The sequence below is a fragment of the Pinus tabuliformis genome, chromosome 8, assembly GCF_031772625.1.
Source record: "Pinus tabuliformis cultivar Carrire ecotype Pingquan chromosome 8, CPIR1, whole genome shotgun sequence".
Taxonomy (NCBI): domain Eukaryota; kingdom Viridiplantae; phylum Streptophyta; class Pinopsida; order Pinales; family Pinaceae; genus Pinus; species Pinus tabuliformis.
The window spans coordinates 1,882,077,496-1,882,105,046 of record NC_142294.1 but is presented as its reverse complement, the minus strand read 5'-3'; the positions used below and the strand labels follow the sequence as shown (position 1 = coordinate 1,882,105,046).

The window sequence follows — 27,551 nt, the reverse complement described above, 5'->3', positions numbered from 1 at the left end:
TAAACTTCATTTTGGCTTGGTTCATCAGCAACCATCATAAAGTTGCAATTTTTGTTTGGTTCATGAGAATTTGTCACAAAGGCACCAGGTTCATTGTTGCAATTTTTGTTCCTTGTCAACAATGGTACACAAACATGAGACATAGTGTTTCTAGGATTATTGTTATAAATTTTGATTACTGTCAGGCCATGCTCAAAATTAAACTACTTCAAAAACTAGGACTCTAGTTTCCCCTTCCCAGGGCAAAGATATTTCCGCTCTTCTCTCTGGTTTCCTTACACAGAGGCAGAGACTCCACTCAAGGATGCAAGCTATGTAATTTTTCCATGTTAATATAATGTAGATATGCTTTCTTACAAAAAAATATAAAAAGCTCCAATAAAAATAAAAATATAAAAATATGTGAAAATAAATATAAATTATATTTTTTATTTTTTAATTTTTAAACATTTTATATTGTATCTAAGGAATGTATATAGTTGGAAATTATTATTACGATATATTTATTATAAGCTTAACATACCATATGAGTATTGAATCTAGATGGGAAGCATATCACTATTTTTTCCAATCGCCTAAGTTACTTCCAATTAACTATATCAAGTTAAAGTTATATATATATATGTGTGTGTGTGTGTGTGTGTGTGCACGTATACATACATACATACATACATACATATATACATATATATACACACATATATATATATATATATATATATATATATATATATATATATATATATATATATATATATATATAACATGGTTGGAAAAAGAAGAATAAATGGATTGAATTTAATCATGAGGATGCAATGATGGATTAAATGATTTATTTTTTGGTATTAAAATTAGGTATTTATGAAATAGACATCTCCAAAAAGTCTCACTTAAAGAGAACTCTATTCTCTTCACCATGTTGAAATATTCGATGAGACATTTGGCATCTGTTAGAAGGATATGTGTCCCATGATTCTGTTGTAAATTCATCGAAATCTTGTTCAAAGCTAACCAATATGATTTTAATATTTTGATTTGCCTCTTGGCCTACTATGCCCTGACCACCTTTTGACCTGCTATGCTTTAACTAAGAGCTTTCTTTTGCTCATGGTTCCATGACCAACCGCAATGTTGTATTCCCTTATGCAACTGGACTGTCATTACCATGCACACAAATAAAGTGGTCTCCCTCCACAAAAGTGGTGTGGATCTAGGAAGCTCCATCTCTCCTTCACTTGACAATTTGTCATTTCTCCATATGCTAAAGCTCAGTGGAAATTCTCTCCAAGATCATTTCTCAACAAAAATTGGATTTTACTATGGTTGTTTCCACATCACTATAATTGGATTTGATAACCTATTTGTGCATACTTTTCATTTTCAGGTACCATTATAATATCTTTGTTAAATATCTCAATTTTAACTGAGTTTTACATTTCCATAAACAACCTCACACGGAGCATCAACCTACAAGAACTTTATGTCTCCTACATTAATGAACTATCACATACTAAATGTCCCATCTTTGACTAGTGAGCAACCCAAATTTATAGTGTTGAAAACAGTATGGTTGGTGTCATTTCAATATAATTGGAGTTTTCCATGGTCTGTTTCATTCTACCAACATTGGGTTTTCTAACCTATATGTTCACATTTTTCATGGTCAGGAGCCATTTCCACATCTTTTTCAAAGATATCGAGTTTAACTGAGTTGGACATTTGACACAAACAAGCTCACAGGGAGCATTCCACAAGAACTAGTCTTGTGGATTGACAATTTTCACCGACTCTTGTACTCCAGCACCACTGCCCAATAAAAAGGAATACCATCTTGGAAAATAAGATGTTTGCCACATTAGCTTCATTTCCCTGCTACCATTGGTATGAGTTCAAATCCTCTTCTTTCAACCTTGAGATCTCAGGCCTGAGGTCAATTTCGTTGTAGGCCTCTTGGTGCCTTTGTTAACTTTTGGAATTTGTTTTCCAGAGGTCATGCAAATTTGATAAACTTCATAATCATACAAATTTCCAGGGGCTGGTCATATGTTCTTACCATAGTTTGTGGTTGGTGTAGGCAAACATTTCATCAATAAGGTAATGAAAACCACTCCTATATTTAGAGATATCCAAATCACTCCCATAATGTCTACCTCACTAGCCAATCCCTCTCAAGATCTCCTCTAATCGATAATGATGCCTCTAACTTTGAACATTTCCATAGGCTCCACTGCTATGAAATTCACTCTCATTGTTACGTCCTTTCTCTTCTTTCGTTCATAACATGGTTCATTGCTTCATCCAACAACTTCATGTTTCTCCTATGGAAAAAACTAGTTACTGCCATGAAAAGAAGTAGCAATTTTCTAGTTCTCTTTGTCACACTCATTCTCACACTCACTGAACCAAATAAACCCATGGCAAACATCATGGAATCCAACACTTGAATTTGATACCAAATGTAAAAATTTTATTGGAGAGATAATGTTAGAAGTTGCCAACTATTTCCCTATATTCTTGGGATAATAGTTAAAATGGGTTCCTTTGGTTTGGGTTGTTTTTTCTAATCTAAATTTTGGAAAAAACATACAAAAGGAACTTTTTTTTATGTAAAATGTTTCTTATGTAACTTCTTTAAAAGTTACAGACATATTTAGAAAAAATATGACATGTTTCTATTTATCCATGTAAGCCTGTAAAGGCAATAAAAACACATAAAATGAATGGAGAGTGGATTGAATGGTTGGACAGTGTATGCCTGTGAGTTGACTGTTGTAAATCTCCCTTGAATTATAATAATGCCGATTATAATTTCCCTGTGGATGTTTCCCTCACAATGAGGGTTTTTCCATGTAAAACATTGTGTCAATTTATGTGTTTGATTATTATACTATATTTTTTATTTGTCATTATTTTTTGCAATTAAAGTGTATTTGCAGGTTATGATTTCGTTGCTCAACTCAACAAGTGGTATCAGATATTTTGGGATATGTTTGTGTTAATGGCGAAGATGCAGAGTGCAAAGTTTGAAATCGAAAAGTTCAATGGGAGTAATAGCTTTCAGCTATGGTCCAGAAGGTTAAGATGCAGGATATGCTCTTGCAATAAGGAGTGGAAAAGACATTGTTGGGCAAGGCAAAGAAAGTCATGGACATGGATGAAGAAGACTGAGAAGACATGGATGTAAGAGCTCTCAGTGCTATTTTCCTATGCTTGGCAGATATCATGTTTTTTAACATAATTGGAGATAAAACAACTACAATCTTATGGACCAAGTTAGAAAAATTTTATATAACGAAGTCCTTGACCAATATAATCTACTTGAAGCATAGTTATACAGTTTGTGGATGAAGGAAGGTAAATATATTTGATCATTTGAATTATTTCAATACTCTTTTATGTCAATTATATAGTATAGATGTAAATATTGGAGGGGAAGACAAGGAAGTTACACTATTGTGTTCTTTGCCTAAGTATTGGGATCATTTTGTAACCTCTATCAATTTTAGTTCTACCGATATCATTGATTTTGATGCTATTGTGGGATATTTGTTTTATGAGGAGACCAAGTGGAAATCTAGCCTTGAAACCTCAACATCAGAAGCAATGGTGGCCAGAGGTCGATCAAAAGAAAAAGATCAGAATTTGAGAGACACTTCAAGATCCAAGTCAAGAGGAAAGAAGAGTAAGTTAAAGTGTTGGTATTGTAACAAATAATGGAATCTTATGAAGTATTTCTGGAAAGTAAAGGAACAAGTTGCTAAAATGGACCCTACAAAGGAAGCTAATTCAACTGAAACTACTTAAGGTACTGTTAATGAGGTATTATCCACTTCTAATCTTTCCCAACATCATCAAAATTGGTTGTTGGATTTTGGTGCTTCCCATCATATATGTCTTCATAGGAATTAGTTCTCTTCATACCAATTTATTGATGACTATGTGGTTTTCATGGGTAATGATGTTACATGAAAAACTATTGGGATTAGCAGTATGAGGATTAAAATGTGTGATGGTAGTGTTAGAACATTAATAGAGGTGAGGCACATGCCGCAGCTTAGAAATAACTTAATATATTTGGGAGTGTTATATTCTGCTGGTTATAAATGTAGAGTTCAATGTGGAGTTATGAAGGTGATGAAAGGCATCTCGGTAGTCATGATGACTAAAAGGTTTTAGAACCTTTATAAGCTTGAAGGAAGGACATAAACAGATCATGCAACAGTAGCATCTGAAGCTACAAGTGACTCTACTCATTTATGGCATCAATGCTTGGGGCATATGAGTGATAAAGGGATGAAGGTATTGGTTGATCGTAAGTTACTTCCAAGCTTGAAATATATGAATTTGAATTTCTGTGAGCATTGTACTTATGGAAAAAAATCGAGAGATAAATTTAAAATAGGAAAACATGTTAGTAAAGGTATCCTTGATTACATCCATTCATATCCTTGGGGACCATCTCGTAAAGTCCCTTTTGGAGGATCTTCATCTTTTGTAATATTTATAGATGATTACTCTAGAAAGGTGTGGATCTATTTACTGGAAAAAAAAAGCTCTTGTATTTGATGCTTGTAAGCAATATAGAACTTTGGTTGAAAAGAGCACTAGTAGGTCAATTAAATGTCTGAGAACTCACAATGGAACCAATTTTACTTCAAAGGAATTCAAAATTATTACAAGTAAGCTAGGATCGAAATACATAAAACCACAGTTTATACTCCTCAACAAAATGGTGTTGTTGAATGCACGAATATGACTCTTCTAGAAAGAGCCAAGAGTATGCTTAGTAATGTCAAGTTGTAGCAAGAATTGTGGGCAGAAGTAGTTGTTACAGTGTGTTATTTGGTAAATTGGTCACCATCAACTATAATTCATTGTAGGGTTTCAGAAGAGGTATGGACTGGTCAACCTTATGATTATTAAAATCTAAAATTTTTTGGTGTGATTCCTATGCTCTTATTCCAAAGAATTAATGTTCTAAATTAGATCCAAAATAAAAAAGACTAATCTTTGTTGGTTATGGTGATGAAGTTAAGGGATATAGGTTGTGGATTCCCACTAGTCATAAAATCATCATTCATAGAGATGTCATATTTAATGAATCGTCACTCATAAAATCAAATGTAAATGGTGAAATGAAATAGGAAAAAGTACCATAGATTTAGCAAGTTCAATTGGAAACTCAATCTTATTCAAGGGAAGAGTATCATGAAAATGTTTATGAAGAAAATCCTACAGAAGAAGATGAGGATATAAAAGTTTCTCAAGAAACAAAGGACATACAGCAACAAACTCTATGAAGATCTAAACAGATCATATCTTCTTCTAAAAGGTATGATAATTTTTCTACATTTGTTGCTTTAATTGTTAATTATGGATAGCCTAGTTGTTATATGGAAGCAATAGAAGTATCTGATAGTGATAAATGGAAAGTATCAATGAAAGAGGAGATGGATGCCTTATAAAGAAATAAGGCATGTGGTCTAGTGGAATTTCTTAAGGATGGGAAGGTGGTCGGTTGAAAGTGGGTTTACAAATTGAAGAAAGGTGTTAATGATACTATTCAGAAGTACAAAGCAAGATTTGTTGCAAAATGATATTCTCAGAAGGAGTGTATTGATTTCCATGAAATTTTTTCACCAATTTCTAAGCTTGTTTCAATCCGAGTTATGTTATCATTAGTTGCATTAATTGATCTAGAGTTAGGCAACTAGATGTTAAACCAAAATTCTTACCTAGAGATCTGGATGAGGATATATATATGGAATAACCAGAAGGGTTTGTTCAAAATGACAATAAGAGGTTTGTTCGCAAACTCAAGAAGTCGTTGTATGGCTTGAAGCAGTCTCCTAAGCAATGGTACAAGAAGTTTGGTTCCTTCATGATGATCCACAATTTTACCAGAAGTGAGTATGATCATTGTATTTACTTTCAGAAGTTAGAAAATGGCATATTCATTATTGTGGTGTTATAATTTGATGATATTCTTATCGCAAGAAAAAGCATGGTTGAGATCAAAAAGTTAAAGGCTCAGTTGGATAATACTTTCGAAATGAAGGATCTTGGAGAAACAAAAAAAAATATTGGGCATGGAGATACATAGAGACAAGAAAAATGGAAAGTTGTGGTTATCACAACGAAAATATATGGATAAATACTTTTGAGATTCGACATTAATAATGTGAAACCTATTCAAATCCCTTTAGCTTCCCATTTCAAGCTTTCTTAAGGTTCGTGTCCTAGTAATGATGAAGAAAAAGAGTATATGTCTCGTGTACCATATGCTAATGCAGTATGATGCTTAATGTATGCGATGGTTAGTATAAGACCAGATATATCACATGCAATTGTTGTTGTTAGTAGATACATGACAAATCCAAGTAAAGAGCATTAGGCAACAATCAAATGGGTGCTTCGATATCTTAGGGGCACAAGTAATTATTGTATCAGCTATAATGGTAGTAGTGATTCAATATGCGGTTATGTTGATTCAGATTTTGGAGGTGACTTAGACAAGATGAGATTCACTTATGGATATGTTTTTACTCTTGCAAGTGGGGCTGTTAGTTGGATGTCAAAGCTTCAGAACCTAGTTACTTTATCCACTACTGAGGCATAATACATAGTTGTCTCACATGCTTGCAAAGAGGAAATTTGGTTAAAAGATTTGCTAGGTGAGTTTGGAAGGATGCAGGAAAATGTGAAAGTATTATGTGATAGTCAAAGTGCAATTAATTTGGCGAGGAATCCAACTTGTCATAGTAAGCAAAAACATATGTCTATTAAATACCATTTTGTAAGATAGTTTATTGATGAAAGTGGAGTGGTGGCTTTAGAAAAAGTCCATACCAAAGAAAAATTGGGTAGACATGTTCAAAAAACCAATTTTGTTAGAGAAGCTAAAATGATCCCTACCTTCCTTTGGCTTGCAAGGAAGGTGATGAATATTTTGGGCATGATATATTAAGTAAATTGTTGTCAAGGTGGAGATTGTTATAAGTTGCCAACTATTTCTCTATATTCTTGGATAATATCTAAAATTGATTGCTTTGGTTTGAGTTGTTTTTTCTAAGCTAAGTTTTGGGAAAAACATATAAAAGGAACTTTTTTGTTTTATGTAAAATGTTTCTTATGTAATTTCTTTAAAATCTCTTAACAAATTTAGAAAAAAATTGACAGGTTGTTATTTATCCATGTAAACTTGTAGAGACAATAAGAACGAATAATAAGAATATCGATTATCATTGCCCCGTGGATGTTTCCCTTGCAAGGGGGTTTTACCACATAAAACATTGTGTTAGTTTTTGTGTTTGATTATTCCACCATCTTGTTTAGTTTCCATTATTTTCTGCAATTAAAATTTATTGCAAGTTATGCTTTTGCTGCTCAACTTAACATATAATAAAAATTAATAAGAGAATTAACAATAAACTAAAAACAAACATGAAACATAAACACAATGGGCACAATGTTTATCTTGGGAAACCCCAAACTATGGGAAAAACCCAATTAATAAAATTGCATTAGATCATTTCATCAAAACTTGGCCAAGTGAGTCGTCACCACTCACATTCCTTGGCATATTACAACTAGTCTAGAACCATCTTAACTACAGAGCTATCAAATAACAAGAGGGATCAAATATCTCGAGGTGCAAACTTATTTTTTTAGTACAAAATTTGAGAAAATGTTTGCACTTAAAGGGATTTGATTCCTCTAGGCCCTTGATACATCCAAAGTTAAGATCGAAGGAGGTTGATTTCATGACTTTATTAATTTATGAATTATAAATTATGATAGTGATTATTATTGTTTGATGAAATTAAATATTAAATTACTTTTTTATATTTTATTTTTATAAAACGATCCATCTTAATTTTGGATCTACCAAGTGCCTGGAGGGGTCAAACCTCTTAAGATGCAAATGTCTTTTAGAGTGAAAATAAATTTGGTCACTCTTTGTGCTTGATAGATCATGGATCTAGATTGATTTAGTTATTAATTATAATTATAATATAATCATCAATTTTATGTTTTTTATTTTATTTTATTTTTGGTTTTATGTAATTTTATCGAGTTAAATTATTTTATTGATAATTATAATTATTACTTTTTTTTTAATTTAAATTTTATTTTATTTATCCCTCTAGGGGGGCTTTGTAGATTTAAAGTTAATATGGATTTACACTTGTTTAATTATTAGCCTTTAAATGGGTTACATTAGAGAAAAATATCATGGGAAAAACGATTTAAATTTTTTTTATTTTTTTTAACACCACACTAGGTTAGAGAGGGTTATTAGCCTTTAAATGAGTTACATTAGAGAAAAATATCATGGGATACATCATTTAATTTTAATTTAATATAAGTCATCTCCACCACACTAGGCTAGAGAGAGTCTCTTCACATAGTTATTTTTTATTGATTATTAATTCTTTTTATCAGTTTGAATCTTTTTAATGGTGTATTCTTTAAGTGGGATTTTTTGGACTTTTTTATATATTTCTCAGTCTGACGAAAATATTTGTGGTCAAATCTTGATTTGTGTTGTTAAACTTGTCTTTTGACTACATATATGGATTCAACACCCCCTAAAACCCCTTGTTGTAGTTCTACTGTGAACTCATCCAACTTATGATTTCAATGAAACCCTCTCATTTTCTATACAAATTAGATTGGAAAATAAACCGGAAAACTATTCAAAATATTGCATTGAAAAACTAAGTCTTCCTTTAAATTTTAATTTTTAGATTTAACTATAATAAGTATTTTAATGTGGATTTAAATTTTTAGTTTAATATTTTATATATATAATTGTTTTTTAAATTTGACGTTTCTTTCATAAAATTGCTACTAATTATTTTCTAATTTAAAAAAATAAATTATAAAAATATTATTATAAAACAAACTATAAAAATTACTTTGAATTTATTTATAATAAAAATTCCTACTTTGAAAAATGTTTACATCTATTATTTAAACTTGATACAATTATGGTAAAGAAATGAAAAATATCATGAAAGGTAATATCTTGGAAAATCATGAAATTATATAATAAAAAATTCCTATTAATTATTCTCTGATTTAAAAAGATAAATTATAAAAATATTATTATAAAGCAAATTATAAAAGTTACTTTAAATTTATTTATAATAAAAATTCCTACTTTATATTGAAAAATGTTTACATCTATTATTTAAACTTGATACAATTATGGTAGAGAAATCAATAATATAAAAATTTTACATCTTGATACAATTATGGTAGAGAAATGAAAAATATCATTAAAAGTAATATCTTGGAAAATCATGAAATTATATAATAAAAGATTTCTATTAATTATTCTCTAATTTAAAAAGATAAATTATAAAAATATTATTATAAAACAAACTATAAAAATTACTTTAAATTTATTTATAATAAAAATTCTTACTTTATATTGAAAATTGTTTACATCTTTTATTTAATCTGGATACAATTATGGTAGAGAAATGAAGAATATAAAATGTTTACATCTTGATACAATTATGAGTTTCACATTACTTTCTTAAAATTCCTACTAATTATCTCTAATTTAAAAAGATAAATTATAAAAATATTATTATAAACAAACTATAAAAGTTACTTTAAATTTATTTATAATAAAAATTCCTACTTTATATTGAAAAATGTTTACATCCATTATTTAATTTTGATACAATTATGGTAGAGAAATGAATAATATAAAATGTTTACATCTTGATACAATTATGGTAGAGAAATGAAAAATATCATCAAAGGTAATCTCTTGGAAAATCATGAAATTATATGTGTAGGGAATTCCACTCACAATATAATGTAGTTAGATAATTTATAAAGACAAAATTTATCAATTAACAAGGTTAAATTTAAGGGATATTTACATGTATTTCTTTTATTTGACCATAAAAATTGATTGTTTTAAAATATGCATGTTAATGATGAAGGTTATTCAATTTTTCAAACCATCAATTTGATGGAGGACTTGAAATTTAAAAGAGAGAGAGTCCAACTTATAGATGAAATGACATTTTTCATGACATTTTTTTAGGCTAATTTTAATCAAAATTCGGTAAGGATTTTTAAAAACTCGAGTTTAAGTTGTTTAATCTGTAGAATTGAGTGCCCCAAATGTTTTTGAAGGTGTTGGATCCATTTATGCATTCAAAAATATATTTTAAACAACAAAAAGATCACAATCTTGCTTGAAATTGTATTGCTAGATCCTTGTGAAAAGAATTTATTTCTTTTGGAATTGAATATATATATATATATATATATATATATATATATATATATATATATATATAATTGTAGAAAATAAAAAAACCTAGTGATCTTGCTTGTTGATACTCCATGATAAGCACATAATACCCCAATAATGTTGAAATTTCAATGTAAGCAAAAATATATTCTCCATCTTCACTCACACTATGCAATGTTTCATTGTACACACTAAAGCCTAAAGCTAAATACCCTAAAGCTTTAGGTTAAGACTCAAACGACATGTCTATAGTCATTCAAGATCGATATTACCAATGATCCTCATGCTTCCATGGCCAACTAGATGTTGGGTATTTTTTTTACTGGGGAAATACCAAAACCAGACATTCTAACACCACAGAGCCAATGCTCTGTTTCCACTGTTCCAGGACCTTTGTGCACAGGGAAGCTTTTAAAAACAAATCTACTCATAACAGAGTATTACACAGCCATAAAAATATTTCTATTGATTAAAATACAGAGCCTGATACAAACTTCATCCTCTTCACTCAGAGGGATTTTCAAAAAAAACTTACATTCAGCAAAAACTCTGTTTTCACTTGAGAAATTACTGTGCTGGGTTTACTGCAGTAAAACCCCTTTTTACATTTACTGGTGTAAAAACCTTCTTTTACATGCTGCTGTAAAAAAAACTTACAGAGTTATAAAAAACTCGCTCCACCATTATCTTTATGCACTGCTGTGCAAAACCACACATGGTTTTTCGCTTTTACTGCACCTTCGTTTTACAATGCTCCACACAAAAATTTCAACCCATGAGCTCCTTTCATTTGGCTCGCTCTATACTCTTTCGCTGCTGCACTTTACATATCTCCCATGTGTAACAAAAACAATACAGAGCACATTTTGTTTACTGCTCCGTCGTTTCTTTTACAATAGTCAACACTACAACCACAAGCACATTTTCACATGGCTCATATATATAAAAACTTAATACAAAACATGCATAAAAAACGTGGCCCATACTAATATTAAAGGCCCACCTAAACTACGTACACATAAAAAAATATAAAACGTATGTGCCCATAATCATTTAAAAGGGCCACCAAAAAGTACGTACAACCACCAACTCCATTAATTCTTCCATTCTCGGCGGTCAACAAAAAAGACAAACATTATACAATTTGGTTTTGGGAAGCCATCGGGTCCGCGCTTCATCGCATCGCAACTTTACTCATGTCAAAGACCCCGACCCTATGACATTGCCGATAGCGATGTGCCGATAGCGATATCGGCGATCGCACGTCGGAAACACAAAAGCTCCTTTATAATTCCTTCACTTCGACTTTGCCGATGCAATATCGGCGATTGCACGTCGGCGATATTCATATCGCTGCCACTGCCTGCCTCCGATGCTCCAACCCGCCGATATGCCGACTTGCCGATATGCCGATATGATCTGGACGGTTTTATGGTTTCGTTCGGTGGTTTTTAGATGCAGCGTGCTGACTGAGTCGGCTGCCATCGCTGTCCCTGTCCGCCTGCAGTTGGAATTACCATTCCAACACTCCCCTTTAATTTCAACTGCTGGGCATTCAATCTTACCCAAGCACTTCCTCTCATAGAGGGATTCACCAACTGCTGTTACAAAGACATCTTCCTCACATAGAGGGATTCACCGACTACTTCTGATACAGTTCACAAACAAACAAAGTTGTCTTCCTCTTAATAGAGGGATTAACCTGAAACTGTGCTTAAGAGCACCTTCCTCATGACAGAGGGATTCACCATAACAATGTGCTGAAGAGCACCTTCCTCATGACAGAGGGATTCACCTGTGACTATGCTGAAAAGCATCATCCTCTTGATAGAGGGATTCACTAATGACAATGTGCTGAAAAGCACCTTCCTCTTTTAACAGAGGGTTTCACCAAATGACTGCTTCAAATGCAGTTCCAAAACAAACAAACATTGCACTGCTGTGTGTGCAAACTCATTACAATGTTCTCCTATGCTGATGCATATTTTCTGCTGCACTGTTGTGCCATCTTCTTTACTGTGTCTATCCCACACTGCTGTGTCTTCACTTGCACTGCTTCTGCACTTTTCAAAGACAAAATAGTCTGTCTTTCTTGGAACAATTACGCTGTCCCAATTTACAAATTTACACTGCTGTGTGTAAGCATTCACTGCTGTTGCATATATTGCATTTCAACTCAATGAACAACAAATTCATTACATTTACCTTTACTGCTGTAAGGAAAATTTCTTTTGCATGTGCTGCTGTCCATTACATCTCATTCCTTCAACAAAACTTTAATGTTGTTGCATCTTTCTTGTTTGCATCGCTGTGTGCTTCTCCTTCTTGCCATCATGCTGCTGTCCATAACTTCCTGCTGCTGCATTTTTTCATATTCACTGCTGTCCATACCCATAACCATAGACTGTCATCCCTGGGTTTTTATTTGCTGCTGCGTTGCCTCTGCAATTTGCACTATCGCTGCCTTTTATTTCATCATACTGCTGTGTGCCCATACTCTTGGCACTTCATTCTCCACAAAAAATAACACAGGCTGCTACCTTTTCTTATGCACCCTTGCTTCACACAATCTTCAGTTTCATTTTTTTAATTACACAATGCACTGCTGTGCAGTTCCTTTCATTTTTCTGCTGCCATACACATTCTCATTCATCCATGTGCATTAAAAATCTGCTGTCCCTGTTTTTCTTTATGCATTTCTTTGCATGCTGCATTGCATATGAAGAAAAACATTACATTTTTTTTATTGTTGTGTGAGAAATTTCATTGCATTCTCAGCCACTGGGCATTTACGCTCTGCTGCGTTTTGCCTTCTCATTTTCTTCTCACTGCTTTGCATTTTCATTCCCAATACAAAACATTTCATCTGCTGTGCATTACACTCATTCTGCTGTGAGTATGTTCTATCACATTACATAGAAGGAAACTACCTTCCATTGCTATGCATTTCAATGCATGTGCATCACAAAAAAAATTTCAAACTGCTGTTCATGTTCTATCTTCCCACTGCTGTGAGGGTCTCCATGCTTTGCATTTTTCTCTTATCTCGCTGTTGCTCTTTACATTTCAGCGCTGCCATCTTTTCTTCCTTATGCATTTCTATGCATATTGCATGAACACAAAGCAAAAACATTGCTGATTTCATCACTGCTGCATATTACCTTTTAGAGGGATTAACAAAGATTTCATTTGCAACTGCTACGCTGCAATACATCCTCCATCAACAAATGATTGTTAATACAGTTCAACAAATAAAAATTACAAGCTCCCCTTTAATGTGTGCTTGTCTTCTTTTAGCAGACTCTTCTCAAAACAAATTTAGATCCACTGGGGAGTTCAAGGGGTTTTCAGATTGCCTTTCCTTCCTTCTCCATACTTGTGTAACTTTCTTCTTTTGCATGGGTCTAGTTTGCATAGGAGCCCATGTTAAGTTACAGTCTCGTGCCATATGACCAATGTTATGACACTTGAAACATTCAACTTTATTCATGAATAAGAATTCATGATTTCTACTTGTGAAATTATTTCTTGGAGATTGTCGGGGACCACAACATCTATCTCCATGAAATGATCTACAGTCTCTTGCCATATGACCAAAGTTTGAACAAGAGTAACAATAACCATAAAATGAACTTTGGTACCTGGGAGATGGAGGTTTCCTTGATGTACTTCTGAAGCTTTGCTGCCTTGAGATCCTTTGTTGATGACCATTGTCTCTTGCCTTCTTGACATCAGCTACATTTCTTCTTGGAGCTGATTTTCTACTTGGAGCAGGATTTTTTCTATTGCTGCCTTCATTTTTCTCCTTGCCTTTGCTGGAACTAGGAGCATCACCATCTCTTTCTGGCTTCTTCACATCTCCTTTGCTTAAAGCATCCTCATCCTTGTTTGAGGGTTCACCTACATACCCAAGTCCTGATTTATCAAATGGAGATCTGTGATAGCTGAGCATGTCATCTAGAGCTTGAGAGCTCTTCATGATCTTGTTCATCCCTTCAACCTTCTTCCTGAGGAGGACAATCTCTTCTTCTAACTTTTCACATTCATTATTTTTCTTTGCTAGTTGTCCCTCAGTTTCTTCCTTGCTACGAGTAGCTTCAGCTGCTACTATTTTGAAGGAGATAATCTCAGTCTTCATTTTGGAGATTTCTTCATCTTTTGCTTGACTGCTCTTCATTTTCTTTTCAACTCCTTGTGCTTGCTTCCTAGCTTCTTGTAGTTCGGACTTAAGGGAGGAGACCTCTACCTTGTACTGTCCAATCTCTTCCACAAACTTATTCACTCTCTTGTGTCTTTGTTCAAGTTGACTTGTCAAGGCATCTGCCTGCTTTTTTGCACTATTCAGCTGATTTGTCATAGATATGACTTCTTCATGATGCTTCCTCTTGCATTGATCCAGCTCCTTCTTGATCTTGGCCAGCTCTTCATCCCTTTCCTTTACTTGAAGCTTGATGAAGTCAAGCTTTTCATTCTCAGCTTGTATGATGGGTTCTTCTTGACTCATTGTCATGGTCAGTGCTCCCTTTGCATGAAGGTCATGCAGTCTGTCCCATATATCCTTTGCTGATGTATATTTTCCTAGATTCCTCTTCACAGAATCAGGCAATCCATCCAAGATTAGTTTTACTGCTTGTGCATCATACTCCATGGATTCTTTATCCATCTTGCTATCATCAATCACAGACTCCCAGACTTCAATCCCCTCAGACATTAGGAAAGCCCTCATCATTATTTCCCATACATCAAAGTTTCCATGAAACTTTGGGGTTTCAAATAAAATGTATTCTAATGGATTGCCTTCTAGTTTAGTAGAGGAGGGAGACACATTTTTAGCAGGCTTGGAGGCTTTCTTCTTTGACCTTGCCATTCTTATCTATACTCCAAATTACTTGACTGTGTTTTTTTTAAAACAACTGACTGTTCCTTCAACAATAACTCAAAAACTTGAGAAATACCTGAATCCCTTTGGCTGAGTCTTCACACTGCTGGAGAAGTTTTACTGCTGCAACAACACCTTCCTTCAGCTTCTTTGAGTCTTCAAAGAGCCTGGACTAGCTCTGATACCACTGTTGGGTATTTTTTTTACTGGGGAAATACCAAAACCAGACATTCTAACACCACAGAGCCAATGCTCTGTTTCCACTGTTCCAGGACCTTTGTGCACAGGGAAGCTTTTAAAAACAAATCTACTCATAACAGAGTATTACACAGCCATAAAAATATTTCTATTGATTAAAATACAGAGCCTGATACAAACTTCATCCTCTTCACTCAGAGGGATTTTCAAAAAAAACTTACATTCAGCAAAAACTCTGTTTTCACCTGAGAAATTACTGTGCTGGGTTTACTGCAGTAAAACCCCTTTTTACATTTACTGGTGTAAAAACCTTCTTTTACATGCTGCTGTAAAAAAAACTTACAGAGTTATAAAAAACTCGCTCCACCATTATCTTTATGCACTGCTGTGCAAAACCACACATGGTTTTTCGCTTTTACTGCACCTTCGTTTTACAATGCTCCACACAAAAATTTCAACCCACGAGCTCCTTTCATTTGGCTCGCTCTATACTCTTTCGCTGCTGCACTTTACATATCTCCCATGTGTAACAAAAACAATACAGAGCACATTTTGTTTACTGCTCCGTCGTTTCTTTTACAATAGTCAACACTACAACCACAAGCACATTTTCACATGGCTCATATATATAAAAACTTAATACAAAACATACATAAAAAACGTGGCCCATACTAATATTAAAGGCCCACCTAAACTACGTACACATAAAAAAATATAAAACGTATGTGCCCATAATCATTTAAAAGGGCCACCAAAAAGTACGTACAACCACCAACTCCATTAATTCTTCCATTCTCGGCGGTCAACAAAAAAGACAAACATTATACAATTTGGTTTTGGGAAGCCATCGGGTCCGCGCTTCATCGCATCGCAACTTTACTCATGTCAAAGACCCTGACCCTATGACATTGCCGATAGCGATGTGCCGATAGCGATATCGGCGATCGCACGTCGGAAACACAAAAGCTCCTTTATAATTCCTTCACTTCGACTTTGCCGATGCGATATCGGCGATCGCACGTCGGCGATATTCATATCGCTGCCACTGCCTGCCTCCGATGCTCCAACCCGCCGATATGCCGACTTGCCGATATGCCGATATGATCTGGACGGTTTTATGGTTTCGTTCGGTGGTTTTTAGATGCAGCGTGCTGACTGAGTCGGCTACCATCGCTGTCCATGTCCGCCTGCAGTTGGAATTACCATTCCAACACTGGAGTCCTGCAGTCCACTTGTGCAACTGGACTGCCGTGACATGCAGTCGCAGGCACGCAGACAGGGTGGTCTCTCTCGACCTAAGTGGCATGGATCTGAGCGGCTCCATATCTCCTTCCCTCGGCAATTTGTCATTTCTCCATACGCTAAATCTCAGTGGCAATGCTCTCCATGGTCATATTCCACCACAACTGGGACGCCTCTTTCGTTTGAGAAACCTCTGGTTGCGCAGCAATTCTCTGGAAGGAAATATCCCTGCAGAGTTGGGCTCCCTCAAACATTTACAACAGCTTTACTTGGGGTACAACAACCTCACAGGTACCATTTTTTTCAGTGCTCATTATTTTTTATATTGGATTTTCAGGGTTGATTATATGTTGTCCGGTGCCATTACACCATAATTAGGCTTGCTAACCAAATTGCGCACTATTTCCACTGTCAGGGACCATTTCCACATTTTTATCAAACATCTCGAGTTTAACTGAGTTGGGTATTGCGGCAAACAAGCTCACAGGGAGCATTCCACGAGAATTGGGACTGCTCACCAACCTGCAAACACTTTACCTCTGGGAGAATGAATTATCAGGATCCATCCCCACTTTCTTGTGCAATATCTCTACATTGACCCACTTCTCAATTGCTGTAAATAAATTCACTGGCAATATTCCCTCTTGTTTGTCAAATATGGTTAACATAGGTACACTTCATTTATGGGGAAATCAACTTAGTGGAAACATACCAAATTCCATTGGAAATTGTTCAAAACTCATAATTCTTGATCTATCTTACAACAAATTGACTGGCAATGTCCCTATAGAGTTGGGTAAGCTATCTCTTCTTGAGAGATTACGGTTGCACTCTAATCAACTTAGTAGTGCTAGTGCTACCACCATGCCCTTTTTGGCTGCTCTTACCAATTGTTCACGCTTAAAGCAAATAAAATTAGATGATAATAAACTAACTGGTGTCTTGCCCATTTCCATAGGAAAACTTTTTCCCTATTTGTTTTTCTTGGGATTAGCAGGAAACATGATAGAAGGAAACATACCTCCACAAATAGGAAATCTTAGCAACCTAACATTTCTAGATTTATCTGAAAATCATTTAAGTGGAAACATCCCATCTTTAAGAAACCTTAAAAATTTAGAAAGGTTATATTTATTTAACAACAAATTAGAGGGAAACATACCCAATGACTTTCAACAATTACGGCGACTAGGTCTCTTGGATGTTAGTAGAAACATGCTCTCTGGAAAGATTCCCAATTCCCTTGCATCCCTTAAACAACTAAGAGATGTCCTCCTTCATCACAATCAATTATCAGGAAGCATACCTTCCAACTTAGGAAATTGTACAAATTTGGAATTGCTTGACTTGTCTCACAATATGCTCACCGGAAGGATACCAAAAGAAATTGCTAGATTTTATAATCTACATTTCTATTTAAATTTGTCAAGCAATTTCTTAGAAGGCGCTTTGCCTAGAGAAATTGGTAAACTTGCAATGGTTCAAGCCATAGACATATCTGGCAATTACTTGGATGGAATCATTCCAAGTACACTTGGAAGTTGTGTTGAATTATATTGGTTGAATTTATCTCAAAACTTCTTCCAAGGATCTATTCCAGATTCACTTGAAAATTTACAAAGTCTTCTAAGCCTAGATCTCTCTTCCAACTCCTCGTTGGGTACAATACCAACTACTCTCATCAAATTAAAAATGCTTCAATATTTGAATTTGTCTTTTAACAAGCTCATTGGGCAAATTCGAAAAGAAGGATTTTTTGCAAATCATTCAATTGTCATGTCCTTCCAAGGAAATCCCAATCTTTGTGGACCACAAGAATTTCACTTATCGGCTTGTCCAGCACCAAGAGGTCATCATACAATTGTGAAAAGAGTATTATTGCCAGTCAGTGGAGCCATTGTTTTTATACTATGTTGCACTTTTTTAAGATTCCTATGGAGAAGGAATATGCATATACAAAACATTGATGTCACAAGAGATATTTTCCAAAAGTTAGAGCATCGAAGGATCTCATTTCAAGAGCTTCACATAGCGACCAATGGCTTCAATGAGGCCAACTTGTTGGGAACAAGTAACTTTGGGTCAATATATAAAGGAATTTTGAGTGATGGCACAGTTGTTGCTGTGAAGGTTCTCCAATTGCAAAACAGTCAAGGTGACAAGAGTTTTAAAGCAGAATGCAATGTCTTGCAAAAGGTTCGGCATCGAAATCTAGTGAAAATCATAACCTCATGCTCCAACCTCCATTTCAAAGGTTTAGTGTTTGAATTTATGTCTAATGGAAGCTTAGAGAAGCATTTGTATCCTCAAAGAGATGGAAACAATGGTCAGGATGTATGTGAATTGGGATTGAAAGCCCGATTAGACATTGCCATAGATGTGGCCCATGCCATGGAGTATCTTCATCATGATTCTTTTGTGCAAGTAGTGCATTGTGATATAAAACCCAGCAATGTACTTTTGGATGAATATATGTTAGGCTATGTAACAAATTTTGGTATTGCAAGATTAATTGGTGAAAGCTCTGCTAGTTCACATGCCTCATCACTTTCTTTAAGAGGATCAATTGGCTACATTGCCCCAGGTATGTCTTTTTAAACATATATTTTACTTTTACTTTTCCAAAACAATATTTGTATGGATTGATCAAATAAAATTTAATGAAGGTTTCCTTTGTTGTAGAGTATGGATTGACTGGGAGAGTTTCCACCCAAGGGGATGTTTATAGCTATGGCATTCTTTTGTTGGAAATGTTTACCAGAAAACAACCAACTAGCGACATGTTTGTTGGAGACTTAAACTTGCACAATTGGGTGAACTTCGCATTCCCAAATAGACTGGAGGAAGTAATTGACAATGGTCTTTTTGACGAGGTGTATGACGGTGAATTTGAAAAAAAAAATGTATACACATGCATAATTTCTTTGCTACATGTTGGTTTGCTTTGTTCAAAATACTCACCAGAAGAAAGACCAACCATGAGAGTCGTGGCAAGGATATTGGAGAATATTAGAGAGGATTTGCTGGAAAATGCTACCACTTCTAGGGAATTGAGACCAAGCATATCCAATTTGCTTAGAAATACAAATGCAACAAGGAAAGATGTCCCTACATCAAATGAACAAGGATCTTCCACATTTTAGTCTTATGAAGTTAATAAGAATAAAAAAATTTCATTCTTGTTATTGTTCTTTCAACTAAAATATTTGTGTATTTTTAGTTATTCAAGTTTTTTTCCTTTTGTCTTATATATCTATAGTTATTTCCAATAGAAATTAATTTTTTGATTAAATTTTTTTACAATATTATATTAAATAAATTACAAATTTGCATTTAATTTGATTTACTATATATTCATTTATTATCTATTCATAATATCAAAAAAATTATCCATTAATTTTTTTTCCTATAAATAAATTTCAAATTGTGTAAAAATAGATTGTAACCTTCTATAATTATGAGCATTATTATTCAAGATTCAACCAAACTTCTAACATGTTTTTAATGAATTTATTCTGCTGAAATCTAATTAGTTTGTTTACATTTTTAGCCAAAATTGTATCATTTCCTTTTGGAGATTCTCTTAATGTTTCTTAACATATCAAGAATCATTAATGTAAAAGGTAGTTGAAATTTTCAATGGCAATAGATAGAATCAAATGACGTGAAAGATTTACGCCTATGAAAACTTTTGGATTATCGAGGAACGAGAGAAACCCAAGTGATAGCTGAAAATACGAAGCAAAGTAGAAACATAATAATCAAACGTCTCATGAAAATCCAATGTAATAGAAATAACTGCAAGTCGCTTGACCTTCTCCACCGATTTAAATAGTACAGCACAAAAAATGAATGTCTGCGCATTTAACTGCGGACGAATAATTAGGCTCTGCCGCTAATTTGTCAGAGTTGAGCAAATATGATCTTTAATATTTAGATATATAAACTTGTTATAAGTTTATATCACAGAAATAAAGAATATCATGAAAAATAAACCCTTCAATATTAAGACAATGATATATTTTGCGGAATCCTAACATTATTTGGTTGAGAGGTGCATTTCACAGATTCTTCCGGTTCTTAACATAGAGTTCATAACATAGAGTTCACATGTATTTTTTTAAATATAATAAAATGTTTTTAAATAAAAACAATGACTCTCTAAATATACATGTTTTGGTATAAAGGAGAAACGGTTAACATGGAGTTACCATATGTTTTTTAAATAAAATAAAATATTCTCTAAATAAAAACAATTTCTCTAAACATACATGTTTTGGTATAAAAGAGAAGTAGTAAAAACATTTTACTCTTGCTCTTAGCCATAAATAATATATTAAGAAAAGTAACACAATTTTATATAAACTTTAAAGAATGATAAAATAACTAAAAGTTAAAAAAAATTATATTCACTTGTTATCAGCAAAATCTATAATTTTTACACTTTTTAAAAATATTTTAATAATTTGAATATCTATAATAACCAATATATTTTAAAATCAATTTCATATATATAAATGTATATAAAGAGAGTAAAAACATAAAAAAGAATTTTAGTGTTGATCATAATCAAATATTTCAATTTAGAGGAAAAATTGCATGTAAAAATGTTCAATTACTTTTTAATAAAAATAATAATAAGAGATATATAATTCATTCATTTTTACTATAAAATTAATATGTGGCATTTAAAAAAATTGATACTTAATCTTTAGAAATTAGCAAGATATTGTAAATATGAGAATAAAAAAGACCCAGAAACATTGGAATATGAATCTCAAGGAGGTCTCTCTCAAACTTATATACTGATGATTCTTCTTGATAAAATTCATCAATTCTTTCATGAAATTACCAATACCAAATTACCAGAGTATGATGTATGTGTGTTGTATTTAATACCGAAATAGTGCATTGAATATCTGCGTTGAATGAAGTGTAATCTCTCCATATTCTCTGCGTTGAAGCAACGCGGGAATGCCTCTCTATTATCGGCGATGAAGGTATTTGCGTTTGAACAGTTGTGAACCCGACATGGAATGAATTGGTCCCTTGGTTGAACCTGCATTAAATCACCATTTTAAGCATTGAAGGTCAGCCCCTATGTGTTGATTAAAGTATTCTTTGTGCGTTGATTCAAGTATTCTCTTTGTGCTGATTGAGGCGTTGAAGTTATATATGCTATATGTGCTCAAATTGGTTTTTATATGTGCGCAAACCATTGGTATGTGAATAGCTCTTGGTATGCGCATTGAGTTGAGCTATTTTCAATTTTGAGTTATTTCAATTGCATGTTGCTATGAGCCTAAGCATCGATTTTGGGTTATCTGATGATTATTATTTTTTTTAAGAAATCGACAAAAAAAAAAAACTATGTATGCTAGTAAGCTATTTGCAAGAGTATAGTTCAGAATTTCATTTAATAATGAATTCACTCATTTCTATAGTCTGAGTAGTTTTTACTAGCAAAGAGAACTATTGTGAATAGTCTAGAAAAATAAAGCATATTCTTATTTTCAATGAATTCTTGAAAGGTGTTTGTGAAGGAGAAGGTGGCAATCCTGTTGAAAAACCCACTTCAAACAAAAGAGCTCACCATATGGGAAAACAAGAAAAACAAGGCCTATGCGTTAATTGTTGCATTAGTAAATGAAGAGGTTGTTGGTCAAAGTTGTCATTGATGTCAATATGACACTGTTGGAGATGGAAAATATTCTTGCGATGCATGAATTGCCCTTTTTTGATGTTGCCCTATCCTAATGGCAAACCCTAGGAGAAATCCCTAAATACATATGTACATAATGCCTTAACTCTAATCGCGTAGAAGCCCTAATCTAGCATTGAGATACTTCAACATTCTCCTTTTAAACATGTCATTAAGGATTCAATTAGAACATGTCTTCTCAACAAGTGTAGCAAAATGCCTAAAGGGACTAGTAGCCATGCTTTTGTTTCACACAGATCCAGATCTCCTCCTTACCTTCTAAGCCTAGTCGGGAGGAGTTGCTATAAGTAAACTCTTCTGAGCAAGAGAATGCTCTATTTAAAAATAAGATTGGGAAGATCTGAGATGTCCCACTTGTATGCATTCCCCTCATAATGCAGTTCTTCTTTTACATTCTTCCCATGAGACTCGAATACCACCTTTATATGTGTGACACTAGCTATAGGCATTAAAATTATCTTGATCAGTTCAGGAAAGCATATTTAGCATAAAAAATATCAGCTCCTTCAAATGGATGAGATCATTATGTAGAAAGCTTTGCTCACTCAAGTTCTGAACCAATTGCCCCTTCAAGATTAACGGTTGAAAGGTTGGAAAGTAATGAAGTAGTTTTGGAGAGCTCCATTTTTCATTGGAAAATTTGAAATATGGAAGGCAAGAATGAATAATTTCTTAATGGCTCAAGATTTTGAAGTCTGGGAATTAGTGATGACTGAAAGAACGATGGAAGAAGAATCCAAGGAATGTAATGCATGAGAAATAAAGGCAATCTTGAGTGGGCTACCAGATCCTATAAAGGCCAAAGTAGAAAAATGTTCATCGGCAATAGGTATGTGGGACAAACTTCAAGATCTTTATTCAAAAGGAGCATTTACCATGACCTCTAAAGGAAGCTGAAAACAAGAATGAAGAGATCAAGACCAAGGAGGACCTAGAAGATGAAGAAGATCTCAAGGCAAAACCTGTAGCTGCCCTAGAGGAGATAAGCATTTTTAAAAAGGAAAATGAGGAGCTCAAGAAGCAAGCACAAGATGGTGACCATGACCTTGACAAGGCAAGGAAGGAAGTTGACATTTTCAAGCTTCAAGTACAAGAAAGAGATGAGGAGCTCACTAAGCTAAAGGAGGAATTACATCAAAACAAGAAAAGGCATCATGAAGAAGTCATATCCATGAAAAATCAATTAGATAAAGTAAAGAAAAGGGAAGAAAATTTTTCAAGCCATCTTGAACAAAGACATGAAGACTTGAACAAACTTGAAATAAAAATTGGTCAATACAAGGAAGATGTATCCTCCCTTAAATCTTAGTTGGAAGAAGAAAAGAAACAAACACAAGGAGCTAAAAAGGTGATTGGAGATTTGGCATTCCTAGAAGTACAAGTCAGTGAAGAAGAAAAGGAAATAAATGCCATGACATGCCAACTAGAATAAAAGGACAAAGAGATTTTCAAATTAAAATCAGGTATCACCTCACTTAAGGCCCAATCATGTGAAGCAACAAGAATGAAGGATAAGATAGAGAATCATCTAGCAAAGAAGGATGAAGAATGCAAGATGATGAAAGAAGAAATTGATATCCTAAGGAAAGAAGTTGATCATCTGAACAAGAGTGTATAGAGCTATCAAACCCTCGAGCTTTCTTAGAGTCTTTCACCCCTTTTTCTTGTTTGAACTATTGTCATCTCTTGGCATGTTTGATTGATTTATCATGCTTTCAGTCCTATTCTGGTGATTTCGAAGGTTGGTCTTTGTGTATTCAAATTTTACTAGCTATGTAAACATTTGTCACACACATACACAAAGTTTTAAGAATTGTCACACAAGTGTCGTCACGGTCTTCCTAGGGTCTATCTCAAGTGTCGCACTGGTCGCTTTTTGTTCTAGACAACCTCACAAAGGGTAATGTTTTGTGTTGTTGTTCCGGTGGTTTATGTTGTCATGTCGTCAAAATATACTAAGTGGCTGATCACAATTTCATGTTCCTCACAAGTTCACTTGCCTCCCACACTTAGCCATTTTTTTGAAAGTCCTCTCAACCAGGAAACTCTTTTTCACCGAACCATCACTGAACTGTGCAATACGTAGTGTGCAGTCACTATCCCCTAGGGTAGTTGCAATACACAATTCTAGAGCTTAACATACTGCCTTCATCCAAATAATTGCACAATAGCTTCTCCTAGCCTGACCTAAACTGTACATTTCGCAAGATTAGTCATCAAGCTTCCTCCCTGCTATTTGGAACACCGCATGCATATATGCCCAAGTATTCCTCTCCTCCCTAAACTACGCAGAAGTGTCTCCCCAATGTCCACCCTCATCCAGGACTCACTGAGCTCTAGAACTGTGCAGACCTTTCCTCCTAGGCCCCTCTACTGCCCAGTCCGGCCTTGCCTCTGAAAAATGCACTATCCTACCTCCCAAGGTCCCATCTTGCAACAACCACTGATGGTCTCAACTGTGCAATCTTATCTCCCAGTGGTCTCTGTGCATTTTTTCCCGGCAGTGAAGACTATGCTTAGGAGTTCCTCAACCAAGCCTTAGTTATGCTCTACGTAGTCTCAGTGACCGGTCTCCCTCCTTATCACTTAAAATTGCGCAATTCACAATTACTGGGCCCTCTTTCCTAGTCTATCACCTATCTCGGGCTCATCCCATAGATAACAGTGCATCATTTTAGACTAGGGAGTTTTTGGATTTGATGTCGTATTGTCATGAGTGAATTGCAGGAACAGGTACATTGTCAGATCATGGCAAGACAATGAAGAAGGAGAAGAAGGGGCAAACATGCTAGAAGACTCACTTACAGTTGGACAGACAAAGAAGTTTATCAAGAACAAGAAAATGGAACACATGCATGCAACCACCTCTCAAGACCAAAGATCATTGAAGACCCCGCATCATCAAACCTTCTAGAGGAGAAGAGAAAGGACACCCAAGAACACATCTATCACTCAGCAGTAATAGCAGCTTGACATTGCCACCCCAACAAGCCATTCCATGTCAGCAATGTCGTGTCAATTCGTGTCATGAGTTGTCAAAGGCCACATCACTATTATGGGCCATATCTATTGTAAATCGAATGTAATGTAAAGTGGAAGTCCAATGGACACACATGAATAAGAAGAATCATGTCAGTTGAAAACTAATTGGAAGTTGAACAATCATGAGGGTAGTCCAAGAGTCACAAGGGTCAAGCATCACCCTTGGTTATATATACCCCCCCCCATTGTATGAGCGAAGGACTTTTCACCTTGGCTCCTCCCGCAAAGAATAGAGAGTTTCAGTCAGCTATTTGAGGAGCAAGGAGTGGCTCCAATGTCCCACTACTGGGGCTAGTGGCGCATGATGTAAATATGTCCCTTGGAACTTTTTCTTAATACAGAAGCATGTTCAAGTGAGTACCATGACTCATGGATGTTTGTAAGGCTATTCCTTGAGCATTTGTAATTCATGTTTGTTTCACATGTACTAAGATAGATGAACCATTTCAGTTTTTTTAGTGCTTACCTTGTTGGGAATGTGTTGTATTGGTTATCACTATTGTCTCATCCTTGTGGATTACTCTGTAGAATACTAGATATGCCTTTCTCGCTCATTGTTTATAATGATTGCCACATCTGTTGTGGACTATTTCGCTGGATGTTGGACATACCTTCCTGGTTCACGTGTGTCTCCTCTTGGGTGGTACTATTACCTCTCACTTAGAGGCTCACTTCTCTCCCCGTTTTGCAGTAAGAGAACCTAGACATAGTTACATTATGCACTCACTAGGCACATTCACCTTGCTTTCTCGAAGGTACCAGTGCAACACTTTCATGTGTTGAATAGAAAGAGCCAAGGAAAATCTATAAGTATGTGGCAACTGGGCCATCATACCGGATGGGAATCCTACACCAAACGGTGTGAGGTCTAATTGGAATCTCATATCAGGGAGATCCCCTGAATGTTGGTGGATCCAACACCGTCAACAGGTTGGGAAGTGGATTTTATGGCATATCATGTATGGAGATGTGATATGTATAGGAGATTTCTTGTGGGTAGAAAAGAAAATGATGTGCATTAAATTGAACTATCTGGAAGATGAATTGTGTGGAACAAAGAAATGTGTATGGGGAGAGGTGTGTAAAGGATTAGGTAGTGTAGTTCTTCTGCACACATTAAAATGACTAATTGTAGGAGGGTGTGTGGAGGAGTGTGTAGAAATAAGTCTATGTAGAAAGTGGAAATGTGTGGAATATGTAACAATGTGATGTTTCCCCACACGGTGTACATAGAAAAATAAATAAGTAGTAGATCTTTAGGGGGAGGAGCACAAAAATATGTCATGGTGGTGGAGCACAAAAATATGTCAACAAGGCTTTAACTATTATATATGTATAGAAATATCCCTTGGCCTAAAATATCGTTGAAGTTGTACTTGACTCTAATCCATGTTGATATTAAATGCTAGGAAGGGTTGATGTCATAATAACTTCTATTGCATTACATGAGGGTGCTAGTTTAGATATTTGACCACCAACATAACACCTTTCCAACTGACCCAAAACAATGATTGTGTCTTCTTCCAAAGGCTTGCTGCATATTTTCATAGGTAAGATTAAGGGGACTTCAAGACTAAACGGATCATCCATTAGATTAGAAAATTTTTTTGGCCCTCCAATGGATTACTTATGAAATCATTGAAGTCTTACTACATTATCTTGCACTAGGAGAGTAATTATGTAGAATATTGGAATAAAATGATTAAAATATAAACCCTATACCCTTTAGAATCCTTAACCAAATTTCCCAATAATAATTACTAATATATGAAAAGATCCATATTATTAAAAAAATGTATTTTCATCATTAATTAAAATGAAAAATTAGTAACATAAAAACTCTATTATCATGTCCATTTTTTTAGATTATATCATGTATATACTATTGGGACACTTATGATAAACAATTTTAATATTTCACAATCATAATACACATTAAAGAGACAAAATGATGATATATATAAGTCTTCTCATGGGTAAGGAAAATGGGTGAACGTTATGGACTCTCTCGGAGGGAACCATGCTAAAATGCTCAGAGGAATTAATGATAAATGATATATTATGATGTCGCCAGAACATTTATGAATTGCGAAATTAAATTTAATTCCAAGAATTTTCTTAAAATGTATAAAATTTATAAAGAGATACACATGGTTACTAAGGTATTTATAAATAAAAGCAAAGAG

General features: G+C 34.4%; 1 protein-coding gene across 1 annotated transcript; it reads left to right on the top strand.

Moving 5' to 3' along the window:
* The first annotated feature begins 17,602 nt into the window (after positions 1 to 17,602).
* Positions 17,603 to 19,763, top strand: LOC149243916 (putative receptor-like protein kinase At3g47110). Its single transcript, XM_089367881.1, has 2 exons — positions 17,603 to 19,185; positions 19,284 to 19,763. Exons 1-2 carry the CDS (start codon positions 17,604 to 17,606, stop codon positions 19,742 to 19,744), a joined length of 2,043 nt encoding a protein of 680 aa, XP_089224007.1. The 5' UTR covers position 17,603; the 3' UTR covers positions 19,745 to 19,763.
* The last annotated feature ends 7,788 nt before the right edge of the window (positions 19,764 to 27,551 follow it).